The sequence below is a fragment of the Sabethes cyaneus genome, chromosome 3 (assembly GCF_943734655.1).
Source record: "Sabethes cyaneus chromosome 3, idSabCyanKW18_F2, whole genome shotgun sequence".
NCBI classification, from domain to species: Eukaryota; Metazoa; Arthropoda; class Insecta; order Diptera; family Culicidae; genus Sabethes; species Sabethes cyaneus.
Genome location: NC_071355.1, coordinates 156843383 through 156865781, shown reverse-complemented (window position 1 = coordinate 156865781; position 22399 = coordinate 156843383). Strand labels below are relative to the sequence as shown.

General features: G+C 42.2%; 1 protein-coding gene across 1 annotated transcript in view; it reads right to left on the bottom strand.

Moving 5' to 3' along the window:
- The window catches only part of LOC128740314 (uncharacterized), a 465117-nt gene extending 462350 nt beyond the window's left edge, over positions 1-2767 (bottom strand). Inside the window, exons 1-2 of the mRNA XM_053835852.1 lie at positions 2213-2767; positions 1349-1832 (exon numbers count right to left, since the gene is read on the bottom strand). Coding sequence (XP_053691827.1) covers positions 1349-1832; positions 2213-2767 — 1039 coding nt within the window. The remainder of the gene's footprint in view (positions 1-1348; positions 1833-2212) is intronic.
- Between the last annotated feature and the right edge of the window lie 19632 nt (positions 2768-22399).

The window sequence follows — 22399 nt, the reverse complement described above, 5'->3', positions numbered from 1 at the left end:
CGATGGTCAATACGGTCAAAAGCTGCCTTTAAATCGGTGTACACTACATCGACTTGGGCCTTCTGTTCCATGTGCGAGATACAAGTCGACGTAAAATCCATAAGGTTAGTGCAAACGGATCGTCCTGGCATAAATCCATGTTGATCAACCGAGATATAACTTTTCGTATGAGAGAGAATAACAGAGCTTACAATTATTTCGAATAGCTTGCATGACGCTGAGAGACTAGTTATCCCACGGTAATTCCTTATATTATGTCGATCGCCGCTTTTGAAAACCGGAAACATGTAGGACTGCTTCCAAATTGCCGGAAATTTTCTTTGCTCAAACGACCGGTTAAAAACACGGCATAAAGGTTCAGCCAGAACGTTCGCACAGCGGGTATAAACAATGGCAGGAATCCCATCCGGACCCGCAGAAAAAGAAGCTTTCAGTTTTTTAGTGGCCTGCATAATCATTTCGGGAGTGATTTCAAAGGTGCTCAAATCAATCAGATCAAGCGGTACCGACTCGGTAGCTGCCTCGGCGTCTAATTCAGTAGCAGTGCTATTGGCGAAAACCGAAGCAAAAAACTTTGCAAACAATTCACACGAATCCAATGTAGACGTTGCTTCAATGCCATCGAGGCAAACATTCGATGGAATATTAGAGTTTTTGCGCTTAGAATTCACGAAGTTCCAAAATAGCTTGGGGTTTCGCCGGAGGTCAGTTTGCACCCGCATAACATAATTTTTGTACAAACTAGCATTTAGCCGTCGATAGTCAGTAGCCGTTCGTTTGAAATTGCATTTTGTCTCGTCTGTACGCAAATTTCGGTGCTTACGCTGCCAGACATTACGTACTCGTTTTAATACCTGTAGGCGAGGGGTAGTCCACGGAGGAGAAGCAGGCTTCTTTACAAGCGGTAGGTTTGCTCTTAACCACTGGTGCAATGTCTCACTAAATAAACTAGCGAGATCGTCGACATCATTAACTTCAAATAGAGCATCCCAATCGATACCACGTACAAACTCGGTGAATGCAATAAAATCAATTTTGCGATAATTCAAAGCACCCGCACTATTTGCAGGCAAAACGTTAGCAATGTTACTTCTACATTCAACCAACATTGAAAAGACAAGCGGGGGGTGATGCGTATCAACAGGAACGAGAGGAGCAGCGCACAGATCGACCACACAGTTTTGCTCAGCAGAACAAAAAATTAAGTCAAGCATTCGATCGAGATGATTAGATTGGTTATTCACTTGCAGCAAATTCAAAAAATCGATGCCGTCTATCAGAGCAGCACTAGCAGCGGGCAGTTGTAATGAACATGTGTACAATGGTCTACCGTTTGCCCATATAATACGTGGTTGGTTGAAGTCGCCGCAAACTAGAACGATATCACCCGCTGACTTTTTGTCACACAGCTCCGCAATAGAAGCAATATGCCTATCGATAACAGCCACGTCGGAACTCAAATTTGGAGGAACGTACAGAGCACAAAGCAGAATTCTCAAACCGTGAATGACGGTACTCACGCATACCTGTTCGAGATGGATGCCGTGTGAGGTTTGCAGTAGAGCACATGGATATTGTTTCGAGACGGCGATCAATACGCCACCAAACGATTTTTTGTCACTGTTAAGAGAGCTTCGGTCACATCGGAAAACGTTGAATGAGTCACCAAACAGTTGTTGCGAATTGATACGATCGTCCAGTCCGGTCTCCGTCAGCAGGATCACGTCGAGATTGCAGTCAATTGTCGCTAGATAGAACTCGTCGATTTTGGTACGTAATCCGCGGACGTTCTGATAGTAGTACCAGACACAATTTGGGCTCCCTGCGGTGTGCTGAAATGCATGATCACACAGTACGGGTTGCGCCGAAGAATTCACAGAATACTCGCCTCTGGCAGAAGCCCGTAGGCCCCCACCGTCCACAATAAGTCGCATAGATACATTAGTAGTTGGCTCGTGATCACTGTTGATAGCAGGCTCGACGGTATGAATTAGTTTTTTGGTAAATCCATAAATTCGCGGAACAGCAGACCAGACGGCCACGAAGCAGGATCCAAAGCAGCATTTTTTAGTTCCGGGTCCAACCCGAGTTTGTAGGATACATACGAGAGGTTGGATGTGTCGGTTCCTTTTTTAACAAGCCGGGTAGCAACAGCAGGCTCAGCAGAATTTAGGCAGCGAGAGACTATTTTTTGTACATCGGTATCATTTACTTGTGGGTTCAGCCCGGACAAGTACAGCCAGAAGCGCTTTTGTGTTACGGCAGCAGCGACAGTTGGAACGGATAAATCACTAAGGTCGATATTACTTTCGCCACGATCAGATTGAATTGGTATTGGAACCCGCTCAGTTCGACGACGTTTCAAGCTTTTGCTTGGCCAGACAGGAGTGGCATTTGTGTTCACAGGAGTTGCTGGATCAATATTCATCGGCTTGTAGGGCAAATTTTCAATTTTTTTGCTCAAACCATCGACCACCTCGAATAATTTTTGAACCTGGGCAGGTAGTTCGGCGAGCGGAGGCGGTTGTGTTGTATTGTTCAATTGCAAATCTGCTACGTACGAGGAAATGGAACGGCCATTTAGCATTTCCCTACACTTTGGGCAAAAGAACATCATTTTGCCTTGTGTGAGCAGATCTTTGCACACTCGGCTGTTAAAACCACAGCATTGTTGATTGATGTGGAAGCTAGTTTCACAAAATCCGCAACGGATCGGCTCTAGATCGTTGACGGTTTGTTTACATTCTCCGCACTGTTCTTTATCCATTTTGTTTTGTTCCAACAATTGGCGCGCGCGCGAGTGGCAGTTGAACTTAACGAAAGATAAATAATCGTCAACAATAGCTAGCAGCAAAACACAACTGAAGAGCCACAAAATCCAAATCGTCCGTGTGCAGGTAAAAACAAGTAATTTGATTAAACTTCACTACGATCGTCCGTGAGACTAATACGATTAACTTGTTGCGCAGAAAGAAAACGATTTAACTGACTATATCACTTTGAAAAGCGACAAAATTATGCAGCGAAAAATCAAAACCGAAACTCGAAAACTCAACGAAACTCGAGGAAAAATAATATTAATTATATTAATAGCATTAAAACAAATTGATGTTTTGCCTGAGCTTTTTCGGGTACTCTCCCAGATGCTGTTACGCCAGCTATCACCGATAGCACAAAGTTGCGTAGGGAATTATCAGGCGGTCTACATGGGGGCTGTGCCATACTCCAGAAATGTTGGGAAAAGGGTAACCAACGTATTTTGGACCCCTTCAGCAGCTGTACGTAATTTGGACACTTACAGCAAAATCAAATGGAAGTGTCCAAATTATGTACAGCTGCTGATGGGGTCCAAAATAGGTTGGTTACCCTACGCATCATAATTATTATTGACTTCAAAGCAGCGTAAGTTACAGTCGATTGAGACCAGCTATGGCAGATAACGCAAGAATATGGATTTTCGGATATACTGACGCCACCAGGGGAGTAACCAGAAAATATTCTTAGGGTGGGTTTAACAAGAAAAAATCTGACATAACCTAAGCTAGAGTTTTTAGTCAAAATCGGGAATAAGCCAAAACTAAACATTCTTCATTTGACAAAATGAAAGTGAGTTCAAGTAGGCAAATTTAACAAAAACTTTTATTTGCGTTTACCGTTAGCTGGAAAGTTAAAGATGGATTGAGATAAGCTGATTTCAATAAATTATTTATAATTTTAAGCTTAGACTTGGGCTTCTTTGGTCTATACTCGGGGTTGAGCAAGAGCTTGGATTTAAATTTAAACTTGGACTTTGAATTAGACTTGGATTTAGACTTGAATTTGGGCTTTGACTTGGACTTGGACTTGGACTTGGACTTGGACTTGAATTTGGACTTGGACTTGAACTTGGACTTGGACTTGTACTTTGAATTAGACTTGGATTTAGACTTGAATGAATTTGGGCTTTGACTTGGACTTGGACTTGGACTTGGACTTGGACTTGAACTTGGACTTGGACTTGGACTTGGACTTGGACTTGGACTTGGACTTGGGCTTGGACTTGGACTTGGACTTGGACTTGGACTTGGACTTGGACTTGGACTTGGACTTGGACTTGGACTTGGACTTGGACTTGGACTTGGACTTGGACTTGGACTTGGACTTGGACTTGGACTTGGACTTGGACTTGGACTTGGACTTGGACTTGGACTTGGACTTGGACTTGGACTTGGACTTGGACTTGGACTTGGACTTGGACTTCGACATGGACTTGGACTTGAACTTGGACTTGGACTTGTACTTTGAATTAGACTTGGATTTAGACTTGAATTTGGGCTTTGACTTGGACTTGGACTTGGACTTGAACTTGAACTTGAACTTGAACTTGAACTTGAACTTGGACTTGAACTTGGACTTGGACTTGGACTTGGATTTGGACTTGAACTTGGACTTGGACTTAGACTTGGACTTAGACTTGGACAAGGACTTGAATTTGGGCTTTGACTTGGACTTGGACTTGGATTTGGACTTGGACTTAGACTTGGACTTGGACTTGGACTTGGACTTGGACTTGGACTTGGACTTGAACTTGGACTTGGACTTGGACTTGGACTTGAACTTGGACTTGGACTTGGACTTGGACTTGAACTTGGACTTGGACTTGGACTTGGACTTCGACATGGACTTGGACTTGGACTTGGACGTGGATATGGACTTGGACTTGGACTTGGACTTGGACTTTGACTTAGACTTTGACTTGGACTTGGACTTGGGGCTTGGGACTTGGGACTTGGGACTTGGGACTTGGGACTTGAGGCTTGGGGCTTGGGACTTGGGACTTGTGACATGGGACATGGGACTTGGGACTTGGGACTTGGACTTGGATTTTGATTTGAAATGGGACGTGTAGGCTTGGAGTTTTCTGGGATTTGGACGTGGATTTGGATGTGGATTTGGCCTTCGACTTGGGCCTTCGCTTTTTAACCTTTGACTTTGACAGTGTCGATTATAAATTTGGGTTAGATGGATGGGGGAGGGTCGGGCCCCCCCTTGATTACGCCCATGGACACCACTGATCAGAGCTACCCAAGTAACCATAAGCATTAACTTAAAACCGTATATTAGAAATAAATCAGCATACTTAGTGCCAAACTACTGTATATCAGCAATCTTATTGCCTATGAAACTTATATTAACATTGTTAATGCCTAGAAGCATTTACGAAAATAGCATTAAAGAAAGCAGTATATACGCATATAATGTTCAATATAATGCTTTTATACAATGTAAGTGTAAATAAATTTCTTGTACTTGACTCCATACTTTGTTTTTCAACGACTACTATATCTGCCCTCTAATTTCAACCCGCTCATTTATATCAGCTGTGGTTGAGGTAGCAAATGTGCAGGGAAATGAATAAGACTGCATGATATAACCCAGATTCGAGTCCCCGTCTTTACGAGAGGTAACAGTTAGCATGTCTCCCTTAATCAAATAAATAAGATGTGTAAATAAATTCTCCCAGAAAGCAGCCAAAACAAATAATTCCGCTTTAAAAATAAATGCGATAAATTTTTTTTTATCTTCAAGACACCGACGACCGAGTTCATGTTTACATTTTTTCTATGGCAAACGAACGATATGCCGTCGATATTTTTTCGATACGTCGATAATGTAGGCCGTTTGACTCATAGTGTTTATGAAATGCTTGTGGCGTAGCATTTTAACAACCCGCTATTTCGCCTTTTTAGTCTTTTATGAGTTCTACAGAGGTATATAAAGCAAAATAAGCTTTCAATCGGAGTTCTGTATGTAAATATAATGTTAATAAAGGACTAATGTGTAGTGCTTAGTGGTTACTTGGGTATATTGGATCGAGTGAACTGTTTCGTATGCATGTTGGGGACGCTCTAGAGTCCTTTCGCGATACGGTGAGGAATGGGACAAAGTAACGACTTCTCCTGCATGCTTTTCAATATCGATCATGCTGGTATGATTAGTAGCCCTCACCGATAGACCAAATATCTGAAAATTAGAGACTCAAAACAGGCGAACGAGCGTCTCCCATGGACGGTAACTGTTGATGGCGACGAGCAAGAAGTGGTGGATGAGTTTATGTATTTGAGATTGGTGGTGACCGCGGATAACAACACTAGTATGGAGATCCAAATGCGCTTCAATCCCATCGAGTCCAGGAACAGAGGGTCCTAACGTGGTCCTTTGTACCTGGTGCCGGCGAGATTTAACCAAGTCGAAAGCGGCTTCCAACTTCTTAGACGCCTGGGAAATTGACGACGAGTGGTCCAAGATCGAGTTGGACGAAGCGAATTTTCATGGAAGGACTGTTTAAGAAGTAATTCACACAAATTTATGTCTTATATTACCTATTTATATTTTGTTTCAGATTTATTTATATTCTATTTTTCCCTATTCACAAGAAGGGTGATAAGCGCAACGTTGAATACTATCGAGGGGTTACATCGTAGTGCTTCAGCTCTAAAGTGCTCGAGATAATCGTGAACGACGCTTTATTCACTAGCTGTCACCATTACATTTTTTCCGACCAGCATGAATTTTTTGCTAAACATTCCATCTCTACGAATCTCATTGACTTTGTCTCGTTCTACCTGAGATGTAACATGACTGAAGGATTGCGAATTGATGCGGTGTACATGGACCTGAAAGCAGCGATGAACTATCAGCTCTCGTGCCACCTGGCTGTCGGTCTTTTCATGCCAACGATCTTTAAGGTAATCAACATGGACTCCGACTGCAATAAAGTGCAACGCTTTAAAAATCTCAATCTGCTTCACCATCTCCGTTCGCCGTGAAACTAAACCTATAGCTTTTAGCTATAATATAGCAGAGCATGTGTTACAATGCGTCTATCATATTCATGATCGTGGTGTCGTTCTGAATAGCGCACTAACTTTCCGTATACACTATGACAACATTATCGCCAGAGCCAATAAGCAACTTGGCCTAATTTTCAAAATCGCTAAGGAGCTCCCGGACCCGTACTGTTTTCAATAATTGTACCGTTGCCGCTTACTTAACTCTGGAAAGTAGACGTATCAAAGCTCAAGCCGTGTCACTTGTTTATGGTCTAATAAGCAACGATAATAGTTGAGACAATTTCGATATCGTTTATTTGGCACAATGTTTGATGTTATGTTATGTTGTAAATAATCGATCAACCGAATTAGGGAAAGTTTTTGAAAATCCATTTGTGAATTACTGCGGATAGCCTATATCATTAAAATGGACGTTAAGGCCAAAATCGTACCAAGAATAAATAGCCATACTGATTTAGCGTTAAAAAGAGTGACTCCAGGCTCATTAAGTTCAAGTTTTATGGCTAGACTTATTTAAAAGCCGTCATAAATTTATAAGCTCCGCGAAAAAACTAAACAAAGGATAGAAAGGGGCACATTTAGTAAACGATTATCGGTGTTTTGGCTGTGCTAATTTGCAACCAGTGAGCCCCTTTTTCATTCAGTAAGATTCATTACACTAACGGTTTGGGGTCGAAACTCTAAACGGCAGTTCAGTCAGCTTGCCATCGCCGTTGGAGAAAATGTAGTCATTGCTGTACCCAACGAAAAGAAAGCCTTTCAGTCGGGGTGTGACGTTAACCGATTAGGGTCTCCTTGCACCCACGATAAATATTATATTTCTTGGAGAACCTTTTTCTAACATTCAAAGATTACGATTTACTTTTCGACCATCAATTGGCACCATTTCGATTCATTGGATACTATAGCAATCGAAGGGATAGAAGTTCGGTAGTAATGAATTGGAGAAGGCATATGTTCCAAAATTTTCACTTTCATCCATTAATTAATAAAGGAATATTTATATTAGTAAGTTACAGTATTTAGAATTAGTATCATAATTTACATACACTAAAAAGTGCTTTCAAGCTGCTTTCAGGTGATTGAAAGCAATTCCTTTGCGGATCAACGTTAAACATTTCTTGCCTCTGGTTTTATGCGTATGTACTCAAATTTCAACCCAACACCAATAAAATCGAACTTTTCAGCATAGGAAGCGTTCCACAAATTCTATCAATAAGACAGGAAACGATTCTGTTCGGCTACCAGGTTTTGCTAGACCCTCTGGTCGGCTAACCGGACTGAGCTACGCAGGTTCCGCCGTAAGGACCAACAGCCGGCAATGATTGGTACTTTTTGATGAATGCAGCAATCTGTTTGGTTTGGTTTATGAAACAGAGCCCGACGTCCGGAGCTTTAGGGAATTTGGGATTTCATTTTTTTGTTGTTGCTTGTGAGCTCCCATGCACACATCTGACTTTCTACGACCGACGCAAATAGTGATCCATCTTCGCCGGTTTCATGGGATTGGATTTTTTACGCGATTTGGTCTCTTATCCGAATTGCACGCTCCCAGGGGCGTCAAAAGAACGGGTGTGAATAGAGTTCAATATATGACAATCACAGCCAGCAGCGGAGAATCTGCGTACCCGGATTGATGAATGTTCATTTGGAGCAGTGGGAGTGATTCATCTTCCTCACTTCGGCGATCGAAATATATCTCCATCTATGCACACATCGATAGCAGCCACGGTGCTGATGCAGCACGGCAACAAAACAGACTGCAAATGCAGTCAACGACGTCATTAGTTCCGCCCTATCGGGATTGATTTCGGTGGACAAAAAAAATCAGCCAAACCATTTTCTCTTTTTTTTGGTAAATTATTTTGCGACAGAAAACATGGAGACGCGTGGTACATTGTTGAAAGAAAAGTATCGATATTTTTTAACCTAAAGCCACCCTAATATGTACAAGTATCGAAGTAGCTGAACACCGTTCGGTCTGCAAACAGAAAGTTTGGCTTTGGATTATTACACATCTGCACATCGTCTAGATTTTAGAATTTTCGGGTCGCAGCTGGACTATGTTTTTATCGGTCGCAAGAAATATCGCACGGATGCTACATCTGCGAAAAATCCAACATCGAATCTAACAGCGTCAGCAAGGAAAAACGGTGTCTTCGTGCATCGTACAGCGACGACGGATTAGTTCCAATGAATGGAAGGAAGTCAATTTTCAAATGTGTTTACTCACAGTGTGTGTTGGAAAATGGCATAGGGCTGCGGCTGGAACATAGCGATAACTGAAACTGCGATTGATTTATGTTGAATGCACCGTTTGGAACTGTTGCAAAACAAATCAAACACCGGTTAGCTTAATTGTTTGAACTAAAAGATTGATAATATTTGTTGGCTTCGGTGTGGTCTTGATACATGTTCCCAACTATTTAGTACTAGTTGAGCCCGAATCTTACGATCCGGAAAATAAAAATGTCTGTTCAGAATTCAGAAAACTGCGGATACATTCCATCGGCCAGTGTTTGCGAAGATGTTTAACCTTTGTATTAGTTCTTTGAGTTCTTATATTGCAGAATGTAGCTCTAAGATGTTGTACATAAAAGAGTCATTAAAGTGTCATTAACTCATTTTTAAAAATTTTGCGACTTGGTCCGGTCTGATTTAACACCGACCACATGATATCGCGACAAGCAATCGAGTTGAGAAGGCGAGTCGAGCAGTCGAATCGAGCAATCGAGTCAAGCAAATGGGTCGATCAGTCGAGCTGTTGAGTCGATCAGTTCAGTCGAACAGTCGAGACGAGAAGTTGAGTCGAGTAGTCCAGTCGAGCACTCGAATCGAACAATTTAGTCAAGCAGTCTAGTCGAGCGGTCGGGTCAAGTGGTTCAGTCAAGAAGTTGAATCAAGCAGTCCAGTCGAATAGTTTATTCGAGCAGCTGAGTCGTGTAGTCGAACAGTTTAATCGAGCAGTTCAGTCGAGTAGTCCAGTCGAGCAGTTGAGTCAAACAGTCGAGTCGAGTAGTCCAGTCGAACAGTTGAATCGAGCTGTCGAAACAAATAAAAGTTAAGCAGTTGAGTCGAGCAGTCTGGTTGAGCAGTTGAATCAAGCTGTTCAGTTAAGCTGTACAGTCGAGCAATTGAGTCGAGCTGTTAAATCGAGCAGTCGAGTCGATCATTTTGATCGAGCAGTTTAATCGAGCAGTTCAGTCGAGCAGTTGAATGGAGTAGTCTAGTCGAGCAGTTGAACCGAGCACTTGAATCGAACTGTTTAGTCAAGCAGTCTAGTCGAGCAGTCGGGTCAAGCGGTTCAGTCGAGTAGTTAAGTCGAACAGTTGAGTCGAGCTGTTAAATCGAGCAGTCGAGTCGAGCATTTCAATCGAGCGGTTGAGCCGAGCAGTTTTATCGAGTAGTCCAGTCGAACAGTTTTATCGAGCAGTTGAGTCGAGTAGTCCAGTCCAGCAGTCGAGTCGAATAGTTCAGTCGAGCGTTAAGTCGAGTAGTCTAGTCGAGCAGTTGAATCGAGCTGTCGAATCGAATAGAAGTCAAGCAGTTGAGTCGAGCAGTCTAGATGAGCAGTTGAATCAAGCTGTTCAGTCGAGCAGTCCAGCCTAGAAGTTGAGTGGAGCAGTTCAATCGAGCAGTTGAATTGAGTAGTCTAGTCGAGCAGCTCAGTTCAGCAGTCCAGTCGATCAATCAAATCGAGCAGTCTAACAGACCAGTCCAGTCGAGCAATATAGTCAACCAGTTGAGCAATCGAGCAGTCCAGCAATCAACTGGGGTAATTGAGAATACAACCCATTGCTACACTCAAAAAAATCGGCACGTCGCATCCACGTGAAATATCATGTAAACTTCTGTACAGCAACTTACGTGAGCTCCATGTACTAGTTAAAGGGAAAATTGATACTACTTACCGGGATCGCACGTAAACTGGTTAGTATGAGCAGGGATACCAGACTTGCAGATTTGTCTGCAAATTCCAGATTTTTGGAACGGTCTTGCAGATCATTATAAATTTGCAGATGTTTGCAGTTTTTATGACTTTTATTGTTTTGATGCAGATTTTTGTTCGAAGCTCTTTAAATTTTCACAGACTTCCTAAAAAAGTGTGCAGATTTTCGCAGATTATTTTCAAACTAGAAAATTCGAGTAGCCGGAAAACTGCTAGATTTTTTCGGTTTTCGAGCAGTTCCAGACATTTTTTTTAGAAAATATGGCGTCTCTGAGTATGAGTGCGAGTTACCAACAATTCACGTGAATGTTACATGAAAAGTGTGGATGGATGAGAATTACCTATGTTTTCACGTAAACTTGACGTGCTGATTTTTTTGAGTGTACGAAAGCATGACGTCCTGTCAGGTCTGTTTTTACTTACCGATACCGATAAGCCTCTTATGACGTCTTGTTAGAGTCCTGGTTTTCGGTACAGACATAAGCTTCTAATATAAATAGATTTTTCAACTCGAATAAATCAAGAGATGTGTTTACAAAAAAACAAGTAGTATTTGCTTTTGCTATAATTTGGTTTGAATTCAAAGAATATTGAATGAATGATACATCTTGAATATTATTCTTTTACCAAGAAGCATTTTATGCTAAATTAACGTGTCGCAACGCGGATTGTTTACAAGAAATTTACTCGTTTGTTTTTATGGGTATGAAATTAAACAAAAATTGTTAGCATTCATTTACAAGAGCTCAGTCCATAAGTGAGTAACTCAACTATGTAAGTGGATCGGGAAAAACAAAAAAATTGCGAGCGAAGGTTGAGTACTTAAAAAAAATTTTGCTCTTTTAATTCAGCTGAAATGGGAGAAAAGTGTGCTGTAACGTGATAAATTCATTGAAATATCCAAAGGAAAAGTGCGTACATAAGCGAAAAATTGAAAATTAAAGTGCATTATAGTGGCAGTGAAAAGCATTCGTTCACAAGAGTTCGGCTGGTGCGGTCGTGTATTGAAGTCAGTCCGTAAGTGAACAAGCGAAGTGGAAAAAATAAAAAAATTGCGTTCGACGGTCGAGTGCTCCAAGCGAGTTTTAGGTTTTCGAAGTCAGCTGTGTGGGGGGAAGTGCTGGGAAGTGATGAAGTCGTTGGAATTGTCCAAATTTCTAAAAGAATAGAGCACGGAGGGAAAAATTTTAAAATAAAATTGCCTTTCAGTGGCACTGAAAAGTGGAAGGGAAGCGCAAACGAAAAAGTTGTGCATGCAAGGAAGTATGAGTGAAAAGGTCACAAGCGATCAGGGATGCCAGGTGATTTTTTGAAAAGTTTTCACAAATCAAGGAAAAATGTCTTCATTTGTCTTCTTTCGGCTTTCCGCTCATTTAAATTGCATGGTGAAGACATGTCTTCACATATCTTCAAGCGAAGACATTTCACTTTTTTGTAACTAAAATGTCTTCAAAATGAAGACATGTCTTCACTTCTGGCATCTCTGCAAGCGATAGCGAAAACAGCAGCCTAGCGTGTGGGTTGATAGTGTTACGCAGTGTGGGTGAACGCATAGCCATTTTCATCAGAGACTGAAAAAATCTTCTCGACATTCACAAACTGTCATGACATGCGATTATGTGCTGCCTTGGCTCGGTGTGAGTGAATGAGTGGAAGATCTGAATTTGTGGGAGCGTAGAGTGCGTATAGGGGAACTGTGGGAAAAATGAACAGGGGGGGTAAAATGAATAGGCAGCCAAATTCCCAGTAAACCGATTAAAATCTGTTCCAGATCAATAGGTATCTTCTCCTAGAAGTATTTCAAGCTGTTTGAGACAATATGTGGTCATCATAATTTCCACTATTAGCAAATTAGCAATTTTGGCGAAACAAATTAAATTTCGACTATTGGTATCATTTAGTGTTGTTTCTTTATCACTATCCTGCGGATCTGTCGAAAATTCCAAATATTTTTAGCAACTGTTTGTTTATAATAAACATTTGAAAATAATTGTTTTTTGGGGGTAAAATGCACACTATGGGGGCGAAATGAACAGTGTGTATAATGATATTTTATTTTCCATTTATCAGCAGCCACGAAATAATTACAATTCAAGCAATAAAAATGATCGAGTCTGTCGAAAAATGACGGAAGATGACCGAGTGCCGGAAAATCATGCGAGTTAAAAGTCAAGCATGGTATGAACGTGGCGAAGATTCATTATGTTAACTTTGTGAAGTCCCATTTTAATTCCAACAGCCCTGTTGAATATCTACGGCTTATGTAGAACAATGATAATGTAAAATAATGTTTAATTTATCCAAACTACATGTTAACTGTAGTTTTCTATGACATGTTCATTTTGCCCTCACTGCATGTTCATTTTACCCACACGAAAAAAATCAGGTTCGAATATGACGGTTTCGAAAAAAAGAAATTTTTCATGACAAATCGTCTTTTTTCAAACATCTTTATATATTGCTACGTGGAATATGAATCCAGCTTTCAATTCATATAGTGCGTTCAGTATTTGGTTGGTTCCTGGGGGAGAAAATGGCGAAAATGTTAAGGGTGTTAATTTTACCCCCCGTTCCCCTATAACAGAACCTATAAAGGCTAGTAAGCATAAGCAGGGCTTGCTGATCGGCAATGTCCACATCACAACAAAATGGAGGCACTAATCGCTGATCGTAACAGAATTGAGAGGTACACATATTAGCGCTAACAAGCCTTTGGACAGGCGGTTAAAGTTTTCGACTGGCACAGAAAATAATTCTGGAGTATATTGGTGGGACTGTTCTATTGTATTATTACAAATTCATATTCTATTTAAAACGCACATTTATATTACACTAGCTGACCCGACAAACTTCGTATTGCCACAAATTAACCTGTGTTGTACATAAATCATGAATCTCGGATGATCTTTGTCACTATCTCGAGTTTTGCCAGCCCCGCAGTGGGCGGCGCTTCCGACGGCGGGTCACCGGCAACACTCGCGACCGGCTCGTCCTGAATGATCTAGTGTTACTATAGATAGTTTTTGTGGTCTTGTTATTGATTAATGTTTTATGGAAGAGTCTCGAATTTCTCGAGTTGGATTAGTTTTTGAGTTTCGCAAAAATTTCTGTTTTATTTGTATGAGAGTCCGTATCCCCCTACCACAGGGGTGAGAGGTCTCTAACTATCATAAAATAAATTCAAGACTCAAAAATCTCCTACATGCTAAATTTGGTTCCATTTGCTTGATTAGTACTCAAATTATAAGGAAATTTGTATTTCATTTGTATGGGAGCCCACCCTCTTAAAAGGGAAAGGGGTCGTAATACACCACAGAAAAAAAATTCTGCCATCTAAAACTCTCACATGCCAAATTTGGTTCCATTTGCTTGATTAGTTCTAAAGTTATGAGCAAATTTGTATTTCGTTTGAATGGGAGCCCCCCCCTCCTAAAAAGGTAAGAAGTCCTAATTCATAATGGGAAAAATGGTTGCCTCCAAAAACACCCACATGCCAAATATGGTTCCATTTGCTTGATTAGTTCTCGAATTATGAGGAAATTTGTATTTCATTTGTGTAGAAGCCCCCCCTCTTGAAGTGTGGAAGGATCCTAATTCACCGTAGAAAATATTTTTGCCTCCAAAAACCTCCACATGCCGAATTTGGTTCTATTTGCTTGATTAGTTCTCGAGTTATGGGGAAATTTGTATTTCATTTGTATTCGAGCCCCCCCTCCTAATGTGGGAAGAGGGCCTAATTCATCACAGAAAAAATTCTTGCCTCCAAAAACACCTACACGCCAAATTTGGTTCCATTTGCTGGATTAGTTCTCGAGTTATGAGGAAATTTGTATTTCGTTTGTATAGGACCCCCCCTCCTAAAGTGGGGAGGGGTCCCAATTCATCATTGAAAAAAAATTGTCTCCAAAAACACACATATGCCAAATTTGGTTCAATTCGCTTGATTAGTTCTCGAGTTATGAGGAAATTTGTATTTCATTTGTACAGGAGCCCCTCCTCTTAAAGTGGGGAGGGGTCCTAATTTACCATAGAAAATTTTCTTGCTCTCGAAAACCTTAACATGCCAAATTTGGTTGCATTTGCTTGATTAGTTCTCGAGTTATGAGGAAATTTGTATGGAAGCCCCCCCTCTTAAAGGGGAGAGGAGTTATAATTCCTTTTATAAAGAGGGGAGGGGTCTCAATTCACCATAGAATAAATTCTTGTCACCAAAAAAACACCCACATGCTAAATGTTGTTCTATTTGCTTGATTAGTTCTCGAGTTAGGAGGAAATTTGTATTTCATTTGTACAGGAGCCCCCCCTCTTAGAGTGGGGAGGGGTCCTAATTCACCGTAGAAAATTTTCCTGCCCTCGAAAACCTTCACATGCCAAATTTGGTTCCATTTGCTTGATTAGTTCTCGAGTTATGAGGAAATTTGTATGGAAGCCCCCCCTCTTAAAGAGGAGAGGAGTTACAGTTCCCCTTATAAAGAGGGAGGGGTCTCAATTTACCATAGAATAAATTCTTGTCACCGAAAACACCCACATGCCAAATTTGGTTCTATTTGCTTGGTTAGTTCTCGAGTTATGAGGAAATTTGTATTTCATTTGTATAGGAGCCCCCCCTCCTAAAGTGGGGAGAGGTTCTTATTCATCACAGAAAAAATTCTTGCCTCCAAAAACACCTACATGCCAAATTTGGTTCCATTTGCTGGATTAGCTCTCGAGTTATGAAGAAATTGGTATTTCATTTGCACAGGAGCCCCCCCTCTTAAAGTGAGGAGGGGTCCTAATTCAACATAGAAAATTTTCTTGCCCTCGAAAACTTTCACATGCCAAATTTGGTTCCATTTGCTTGATTAGTTCTCGAGTTAAGAGGAAATTTGTATGGAAACCCCCCCTCTTAATAGGGAGAGGAGTTATAATTCCCCTTATAAAGAGGGGAGGGGTCTCAAATTACCCTAGAATAAATTCTTGTCACCGAAAACACCCACATGCCAAATTTGGTTCTATTTGCTTGATTAGTTCTCGAGTTATGCAGAAATTTGTGTTTTATTTGTATGGGAGCCCCCCCTCTTAGTGGGGGGAGGGGTCTCGAACCATCACTAAAACCTTTCCTGGCCCCAAAAACCTCTACATGCAAATTTTCACGCCGATTGGTTCAGTAGTTTTTGATTCTATAAGGAACACAGGACAGACAGACAGACAGACAGACAGACAGACAGACAGACAGACAGACAGACAGACAGAAATCCTTCTTTATAGGTATAGAAGATTAGCTCAACCGACAAACTTGGTATTGCCACAAATTAAACTGTGTTGTACATAAATCATGAATCTCGGATGATCTTTGTCACAATCTCGAGTTTTGCAAGTTTCTGAGGAGTTCAACCTTAGATGATTCTTTTTGGTTATGCAACTATGAAATCATTCCAGGTAACCAATAAGCATCACCAATGCTATTCAAAGGCAATCCAATAAGCATTTCAGTCGCCTCAAAATACTACTTAAATGCTATTTTTTATCAAAATATACAGCTACTTTACTGCTAACCTTCTAATAGTGCTGACAATGCTAATTTTCAGCTAATTACCGACACGAAGAATTTGAATAGAATTTTGGATGCCAATTTACAACATCCATGCAGTCAAAAAGCTAATATACAACAACGTGTAGTATAAAATGGAATACTGTTATGTAATTATGTTGGAATACTCCAACCAGTACTAAGCGTCGACTCGCTGTAAGCCAACGGTGAGTTACTGCTAACCCAAGCGCATCAGTTCGCGCGCAATTGCTGTCGACAATTAAGCCTTTATTTCCTCTGCCAACAATACTGACATTGTGACTATAGGTTATAAAACCACTCTGAACAGCAGCAGCAAAGTAAGTTGAAAGAGAGTCAGTAGGCATTCAGATGCCGTATAGTCAGCAGGCATGTAGATGCCAAATCGTGCACGTCACTCTATATTAAAGTGTAAATAGTTGTATATAGTCGCTGTATTTTAAATATGTGAGATTAAAGAATACAAAGGTCAAGTCGTGTTATCCGTGAAAGGAAAAACTTGTCCCGACAAGGAAGGCTACCCTCCTAGGCGGTTACTCCTCCACTCCGCTCCTTCCACTGGCTACGACATAATGGTCCTTCGAACCGGATCCGCGTCGAACTCCGCGGACCGACAGCATCGTGCCAGCGCAGCCGGAAACCGTCGAACTCCGGGGACCGGCTGCATTTGTTTGGAGTAACCGCCGCTGCTGAGATCACCATCGCGCCCGACAACCCGTCATTCAAAGAGCAGCCTCATCGCTCCCATCCTGCGAGCAGCGTCACCAGCTGCCATTCTTCGACCTGTGTGCGCTGAAATTACGCGCACAACAGCAAGTTCACCCAGGTGTAAGATGCACTAAGCTTACCATCGGTGGGTGAACGACAATCTTATTTCGAGCATCGTCGGGCGCAGAAGCGGGTAACACAACGAAATAACGGCGTTCTGAATGGGTCGTTATTCTAACCGGGACTTCAATCCCAACGACCCAAAGCGGCTTGGAACGAACTGTGTAAAAAATCTGACGGAACAAGTTCCCATCGACGTCGTGAAACTGACGAAGTGCAGAAGTCGTTTACTAACCGGGACTTCAATACCAACGACTGAGTGCCTGCGAACAGTCTGCGTGTAAATCTATTGGAATAAATTCTCGTCTGAGCCGTGAAAGTGACGACGCTGTACTAACGGGAGAATCATCACCATTCTCGTATGTGGATGCATGCACTCATCCACCATTCTCGGCTGTGGATGCATTCATCCACCATTCTCGGTTTTGGATGCACTCATCCATTGTGCTCATCATCGCATTGTTATCGACCAGTTTGCCTGCCACGTTCGACGACCACCGCAATTAGACGAGCAGCGTCACCAGCTGCCATTCTACGACCTGTGTGTGCGCAACAACTACGCGCGCAACAACAAGTTCACCCATATGATAAGATGTACTAAGCTTTATCACCGGTGGGTGATCGACTCTAAAGTTAGTTCGAGACTGGTCGGACGTCACGCAATTACGCAAGTAATTCAACATTTGCTGGACGAATCGCACACTGAAATCGTAAAATTAGTGACTAAAAATGGCGCAAGTGGATCCACTCATCCACCATTCTCAACGATTGTATTGTAAGCGAGCTGTGTGTACTCCGCAGCTACCCGCAAAATAGCTTGTGCACCGATACGTAAGATGTACTAAGCTTACCCTCGGTGGATAAACGACTCACAATCAGTAAAGCTAAACTAGTCACGTTTAGTGTAAATTAAGCGACTACCGTACGTGCTAGTGTTGATCTCAATTCTATATCGTTTTCTGGGTGTGTGCCGCATCAACGCACTCAGTAGCAAGCTCATCCGCGTAAGATGTACTAAGCTTACCAGTGGATGATTGAATCTCCAACAATTAAGTGACTGAGTAAGATGTACTAAGCTTACCATCAGTCCGATCGTTGCTCTACGTGAAATGAGAAGATTTGCGTTGTAAGTCCTTCGTTACGACTTGGTGAAAGGTCGTTATTCTTGCTATTCAGTGCTTGACCATCTCCGTTACAATACAGTGAACAATACATTCAAACCCATTTATTTCGCTCGGCGAAGTCATTCCAATTCGTCCAGAGAACAAACGCACGTCGAAATAGAAGCTGACCACGAGTTCTGTTCCGCCCACTTTACTAACCGCGACTTCACACTTGACAATCCAATGTGCTTCAGCAGAGACAAGTGTTTAAGTTGCACGCTTCATCATGCTCAACCGCTATATAGGAGAAAGGTTGCAGATGGAGAAGAGTTCACGGGATCGATTCGCCTATCAGTCCAACGCTACTTTCCGTACGTGAAGAAATTAAGGCATTAGCAAATGTAGTGTCTTCAAACGTGTGGTTAAATGAAGCAACTCAACGCATCCAGCAATCCAGTATTCCGGTGCCTTGTTACAATCAACACAGTGTTTCAAACAACAAATCTCGGCGATGTTTCTTGCTGCTTCAGTCATCTCCAGTTTCATCGAGCCACAAGCCAAACGTGGCCAGGCGGTTCCTGCAACCCAAGCAAACAGGGATGGCACGTTTGGTCAACTGTGGCGACCGAACCGCCATCCCACCACCAACTCGAGATAAGTAGCCATCTATGTAATTTCCAATGCAACCAGTTTACGCGGTAGCCATTTCAGTCCTGCTTCAAGCAGTCGATTCTGCACAGCTATTCAACATCTCACCAGCAGCACTTCGTTCAACCTACGAAAAACAATAGTAACCCTTCGTGGAACCTGCTTCCGCCATCTCAATCTGCGCATCGTCCAATCAGTAGCTCAACGTTCTGTCTACAAGAACCAGCAGCCAGCCTTCGTGGAACCTGCTTCCGCCATCTCATCCTGCGCATCGACCAATCAGTAGCTCCACGTTCTGTCTACAAGAACCAGCAACCAGCCTTCGTGGAACCGCTTCCGCCATCTCAACCTGCGCATCGAACATACAATCACAATCAACTTTACAATGCGAAGCGCCAAAGCGTCTCTTGTGCCAATTCCTCTCCAGTAAGTCACACGCCATACGTGACAAGCAGGACCCAGCAACAAGGCATGAGGGGCAGCTCGTTTCGTTCAACCGTGGCGACCGAACTGCTGCCCCACCTCCCACAAAAGCTAAGTAGTTTCTTGTATGCAACGCGGTAAGATGTTAACTCAGCTTACGTTACAGCTCTACACAACAGCTTTTCATCGTTTTGTTCTGCTCGGCTTGAACATTCTATCTCCGTACGTCATCGTTTCCGACTTGCACCGCAGCCTGCAGACACCACCTGACTAGGTCATCGCTTCGAACTTGTATCCAGAATCGAATTTCATCTCGCATCGCTGCACATCTCAGCAAAACTTCGATCACGTCGCTTTGTGAAACGAGTATTCTAACCGGGACATCACTTTCATCGACCTCAGGGGACTCAGCTTAAGCAAATGTTGAACTGCCTCTGCAAGACCAGCTCTACGATGTCCGGTGGCACTCTAGACGGAAGATACTCCTGGATCGCGAGACGAGCGGAGTCGTTCGCGGACATGTTTTATCGACGCCGGCTGCATAGCAGTTGACAGAGTCGAATTCGTGCTCCCGTCCTCGACGCCCTCGGTCCATACTGCAGAAGGGGATAACTTTGAAACCCTACGGCTTCCAAGGGGGGCAGTATGTTGGAATACTCCAACCAGTACTAAGCGTCGACTCGCTGTAAGCCAACGGTGAGTTACTGCTAACCCAAGCGCATCAGTTCGCGCGCAATTGCTGTCGACAATTAAGCCTTTATTTCCTCTGCCAACAATACTGACATTGTGACTAAAGGTTATAAAACCACTCTGAACAGCAGCAGCAAAGTAAGTTGAAAGAGAGTCAGTAGGCATTCAGATGCCGTATAGTCAGCAGGCATGTAGATGCCAAATCGTGCACGTCACTCTATATTAAAGTGTAAATAGTTGTATATAGTCGCTGTATTTTAAATATGTGAGATTAAAGAATACAAAGGTCAAGTCGTGTTATCCGTGAAAGGAAAAACTTGTCCCGACAAGGAAGGCTACCCTCCTAGGCGGTTACTCCTCCACTCCGCTCCTTCCACTGGCTACGACAGATGCCAATTTACAACATCCATGCAGTCAAAAAGCTAATATACAACAACGTGTAGTATAAAATGCCAGATATGCTGATTTGCTGCTTATGTTAATGCTAATTGGTTACCTAGGATGGGTAGTTTAATATACAAATTTGCAATATTTCCTCACAGTAAAGTAGAAAACAACTCCCCTCATTGGTTAGCCAGAATGCGGATAGCAATATTTGCCGTGATTGTACAACATTTCTCTGAATACCATTTCACGGAAAACCTTAAGCGGAATGTACCATTACACGGAAACTTTTTCATGGAAAGTATCATAATCCCCCACATGCCAAATTTGATTCCATTTGCTTGATTATTTCTCGAGTTATGCAGAAATTTGTGTTTCACTGTATGACAGACCTCCGCCCCTGTTACGGAAAGAAGGGGTATCTAACTATCATAAGAACCTTTCCCGGCCCCAAAAACTCCTGCATGCAAATTTCCACGCCGCTCGTTTCATTAGTTTCCGAGTCTATAAGGAACTTACAGACAGACAGAAATTCATTTTTCTAAATATAGATACCAATACATTGCTAGTTATTTTACCTATCCAACGGCATATGAATTGTTCAGTTTCTTCCAGCAGTTTAGTAATTATTACGGTTTGAAATATGTATTTCATTCAAACGTTACACTTCTACTTTCGTTTTCCCTAATTTCTGTCCAGTATAGTAAACTAAGACATAGTCCTCCGTCAAATATTCAAAACAAAATTACATGAACAGTTTGTTTGACATTAGGTAGCTTGCTTTATTATTCTTTAGTAAAACAGAGTCGTTCGCAGGAACATTTGAAAGTGCGATATGGGGCGAACAAGACTACGAAATAACTAAATTATATGGCAACAACTGATCACAAAACGCAACCATTTCGGTAATGACTTCTTTCACAGTCTATTCGTGCGATTATCACGCCCATTCGATGACGCTTAATAAACACATCAGCTACAATATTCTATCGTGTCCACCTCCAGCTGTCAGTTGACTGCTGGAAACACGCGGATTAAACTCGGATTATTAGCGGCGGAACGAAACTCAACCCGGAGCGTGGTGAAACACAAACGCGCTAATCCTAATAATGTGAGTCTGTAACGGGACTGTTTGATTGTCGCAGGTGTGGTTGGTGCGGTGGTGGCGTTGGTGGTGGGTGAAGCTTGCGACTTGGGAGTAACATAGTCCTCATCAAGCATACACGATGTTAACCGATGCTGCCCACAGCGGCGTGTCAATCCACGTATCCATAGATAAAGGAAGGCAACTTGTCGCATGTCGGTGATTATTTATTTATTTACCTACGTTCTTGTTTGGTGTTGACTTTCCGAGTGTTCACTTACTTATGCTGACGGCATTCCGGTCATAGTTTGCTTCCCATTTGTTGCATAATCTGGTTCGGTCTGAGATGTCCGGATGGATGGCTCTTGATTGCATGACGGAAAGTGTCGATGATTGGAAGCATTCAAGCAAACCGCTGCCCGGTGGCTCGCGGTCGACGTGTTGTAAATGATAATAGGCAAGGGATATTGAATCAAACCTACCTGGTGATTGATTTGCACTTGCGGAAACCGACCTCCATTGTGTTCATTAGGAAATGTCGTTATGTGGATATAGGTAGGAGCGAAATAATGAGGCGATATGGTTTTACGCCCGTCTTCATAAATTGCTCAAGCAGAAACCTGGGAGTCTTTATCAGATTACGGTAAAAGTGTCGTCTTCACATTGCGTAGGAGTAAACGTGGAATGCAATGCACTATTTCTCCGAATGGACCATACTGCGCACTAATTAGAAGGAATTAGTAGGCTGCAACAGAGGTTTTCAAAACAGTCAAATTCCCATAGGCTAACAATGCTTTCAAAATTATTGGTTGCCACTTTCTCTAGGTCAGAGTCACGTGCACCCTGCAGCAATACCCAAATTCTTATCATGATTGACATAATAGTACAGGGAAATGACATGAACAAGGT